The following is a 3,682-nucleotide window of genomic DNA, read 5'->3' as shown; positions in this document are numbered from 1 at the left end:
AGATTAATATTCAACTTCAAACTAAATTACAATCTCAATGTCAAATAATTGATGATCAAAAGTTTGTTATGAAATGGACTTTCAAAACATTATATAATGACGATTAAAAAGTTAATGTCGTCAAATGAAATGCAGTGATTTTTTTCTAATTTAGGTGAACTTTACAACAATGGTTCTTCGACAATCGTCGTTAAAAGTGGTGAAGTGAAGAAACAACAAAAGTTATTGTATACAATCATCATTAAAAGTGATTCATATGAGAAATGACACTCATTTGTGCACTCTGTTGTAACCTTTGTTTAAGACTCACTACCTCTGTTGTTTGTATCGCATTGTCGTCGTACGTTTGTATGCCTTGCCACCATTAGTAGTAAGTCTCCACACCACTGTTACAGGTTCGCATTCTTGTTGTCACCGCTCGTTCGATTGCTTCTTGTAACACATTGTTCTTGTCCTCGTGTTCGCTCTCCACTCTACATAAGTTTATTTTATTTTACTTCATTTTTATTTTTTTAAAATGAGTAAGGTTTATTATTTGTAAAATTAGATAGGATTTAAAGATATTTGATTAGTGTTATTACTTAAAGATAATTGTATTGTTTAATGTAATGTTAAATTTGTGGTTTTGATAATATTAAGAAGTATTATAAATATTTGTTTGGTTGGCATTGCTTCATAGTAAATCCTACCCCAAAGACAATTGGAAGCATTTGAAAAAAATGATGTTTTTTCTATTTTTTTTAAATTTATTTTTTGTATTTAACTATAAGCAACACCAAACTGTCATGATTTTTAATCTTTTAACAACAATCATTTGAACTGTCATGGTTTTTAATCTTTTAATAACAATCATTTAAACTTTCGTCCAAACTTTTAACGATGGTTATATTTATGATGATTCAAAAATCGGTCATTAGAGAATCATTTTAACCATAGGTAAAAGCCCTTTATGTAACAGTGATGGAAAGATATATAAGATATCACATAATTACTTTATTAAGAGGCTTGATCATTTATTGGATAATCTAGCTCTTCAAGTATTTCATAAATAAAGTAAGTTGTTTTTGCTATTTGAAATTTGTCATTCGTATCTTGCAATTACAGCTTCACATTATTAAAATATTAATGGTTTCTTTTATTTATTTGCAGGACGAAGATGTTTCAAGATATTACGGTTTATTATTGTATTTGAAATACTTATTTAATTTAAATATTTTAAAGTAGAGATAGGTCTACTGTATATATTGTTTGGATTCATTCTTACATATTTAATGTGTATTTTTATCATTTAAAATGTAATGAACATTTTATATTTTAATACTTATATTTGATGTTGATTTATTTTAACATTTTAAATAATTTGTCTATTTATTATGACGAGAAAGTAATATGTCACAATTTCGCATCAACACAACTTCCAATGATGATGATGATAAAATTTATTATAAAATAATTAATAATGATCATAAATAGTTAACATTGTTAACAACAAAAATCAATTTTAGTAAAAATTTAAAAATGTCACAAATAAATTAGAATATTGTTACGACTAATTTGTCACCATTAGCTATATATTTGTGACAATTTATTATTTTGTTATTGTATATAATTAAAAGTGACAATTATTTTTGTCACAATAAAACTTGATTTTGGTGACATTTAAAAATATTGTCACAAGTAGAATAGTGACAAAAGTACCAGCGACAATTTAATTATTGCCATAAGAAATTAATTGTGAGATATTTATAACTTTTAATGATGAATAATCACTGAAACTGATTTTTCTTGTAGTATCAGAGACCTCAACCACTCCACTATATATATGTATGAGAACAACAACAACAACGTATTTACTTTCCTGAGTTTTGAATAACAGTTTGCCAGGTAAAATTGTATTGGTAGGCTAAAATATACTAAAATAAGATTAAAAGTTTTTCTGTAGAATGGTAAAAATATTTCTAAGTAACAGGAAATTTTCTAATATATGTATGAAGAGAAACAAGGAGATAATTGAAAATAATAGATTACATGTTTTATTTATTTTCAAATTTGCATTACACATGAAGTTAACCCTGCAATTGTAAATACAGACAAATTCTAAGAAATTGATCCCAAGCAATAACAAATAAAAGCCACGCCCCTACTACGGTCGCATGCAAGAATATAGAGTTTTGTGGAGAAGGAAAACCAATATGACATATAGTTTCAGACGAGCATGCAGTAATTAATTGTCGTGTCCAATTTTGTTTTTGTCAGCATGACCAACGCCCGGGCTGTGACCTGGATCGGTAGGTTTAAAATCATCATCTTTTGACTCCTCAGTCAAGGAAACCTTAGCATCTGGGCTCTGAACTGCTAACAATGATTTCATGTTGTTATCTTTTGATGTAATTACTTGATGCCCGACACCTGGACTCCCTCCTGGTGTAGTGGGTCGGAAAGCATTTGTGTTGCCTGCACCTGAATCTTCCAATTTTCTAGCTTCCTCGTATTCACCGAATGGAACATTATTGGCTACGGTTTTTGTGTTTGGTAGGGAATGTTGGTTCAGTGGCTTTATATTTATTTTCCTGCCATGTGCTAGAAGGAAACCATGGTAGGCAACTAGTGCTAGAAAAATGAAAAAATATTTGTGGAGGGTCTGCGATTTAGCCATGATCACTGAAGAAGTTTGCAGGTTATGCAGAGACAAGAGAGAATGAGATATATTTTTAAGAACAGATGCATAGCAGTCATAGATCGTCGGGCTATTTATAATGTTGTTGTGTGTTAGTGTTAGTGCTCTCAGCTATGATTCCAAATGCTAATTATACAATTTGACTATATGGAGTGTTTGTGGACCGTTTATTTGTCAAACAGCTCAATTCAATGGCCCACTCCCTCCTATGCTAGTGTGCACGCGCCTAAATAAATTGAACTTGTCACTTTTCTATAACTATATGCATTTTATTTGAATATTGCTTCCTTTTGATCTTCCTTTATTCTTCTTTTCCTACATATAATCTTTATGTTTGATATCTGACCTTAGTTATTATATTCCCAGAGTAATGGTGAAGCTAGATGATTTATTTGTGTTCGGCAAATAAATAAATAAGATATATAGATTCTGGGGCAATCTATATATTAGTTTTTCTGTGTAATCATATTATGAGAGAGGGGTTGAGTTTGGGGGGAAAAGTTAGACTGATTATAAATTCTGGGGCAATCTAAATAGATAGAAGATAATGGGGGAGAAGAAAGTTTGGTGTTCGTGAAGGTGGTCTGCTTCAATATAAGAAGATTAAGATGGAGGAACTAAAATATTTATTTTCCAACCAATTTTTGCCCCAAAGAGTTAAAATCGTCGAAAATTTTACTTTATGAAGATATAATAAAAGGTCGTAATAAAACTTGAAATGAAGATTTAAAGACTTAAAATTTTTGTTCTTCATATTAATTTTTGCATCTAGTAAAGTTTTGATATCAAAACAAAAATAGAATTTGAAATTAAAATAAATTATACACGAGAAAAGGGCTATTGTTTTCAAAAGTTCTGTAAATAATTGCGTGAAAAGATTTACATTGGAAGAGAAAATATGTATTTTCGTGTCAATAAGATTATATGTACGTACAAAACGAATATATATACTTGACTACATGGCCTCCATAATTCATTCTAATAATAGGTATATATTCATATGTT

General features: G+C 29.4%; 1 protein-coding gene across 1 annotated transcript; it reads right to left on the bottom strand.

The window, feature by feature from the left end:
• Positions 1–2,010: 2,010 nt before the first annotated feature.
• LOC108322670 (precursor of CEP6) lies at positions 2,011–2,707 on the bottom strand. The gene has a single exon (XM_017554830.2). It carries the CDS (start codon positions 2,654–2,656, stop codon positions 2,225–2,227), a length of 432 nt encoding a protein of 143 aa, XP_017410319.1. The 5' UTR covers positions 2,657–2,707; the 3' UTR covers positions 2,011–2,224.
• Between the last annotated feature and the right edge of the window lie 975 nt (positions 2,708–3,682).

Source organism: Vigna angularis, chromosome 1 (assembly GCF_016808095.1).
Source record: "Vigna angularis cultivar LongXiaoDou No.4 chromosome 1, ASM1680809v1, whole genome shotgun sequence".
NCBI lineage: Eukaryota > Viridiplantae > Streptophyta > Magnoliopsida > Fabales > Fabaceae > Vigna > Vigna angularis.
Note: the sequence above shows the minus strand (reverse complement) of the source record. Positions and strands in the feature narration are given on the sequence as shown.

Bases quoted from the DNA above. Each gene is read 5' to 3' on its own strand.
- LOC108322670 (XM_017554830.2), bottom strand. From the start codon at position 2,656: ATGGCTAAATCGCAGACCCTCCACAAATATTTTTTCATTTTTCTAGCA.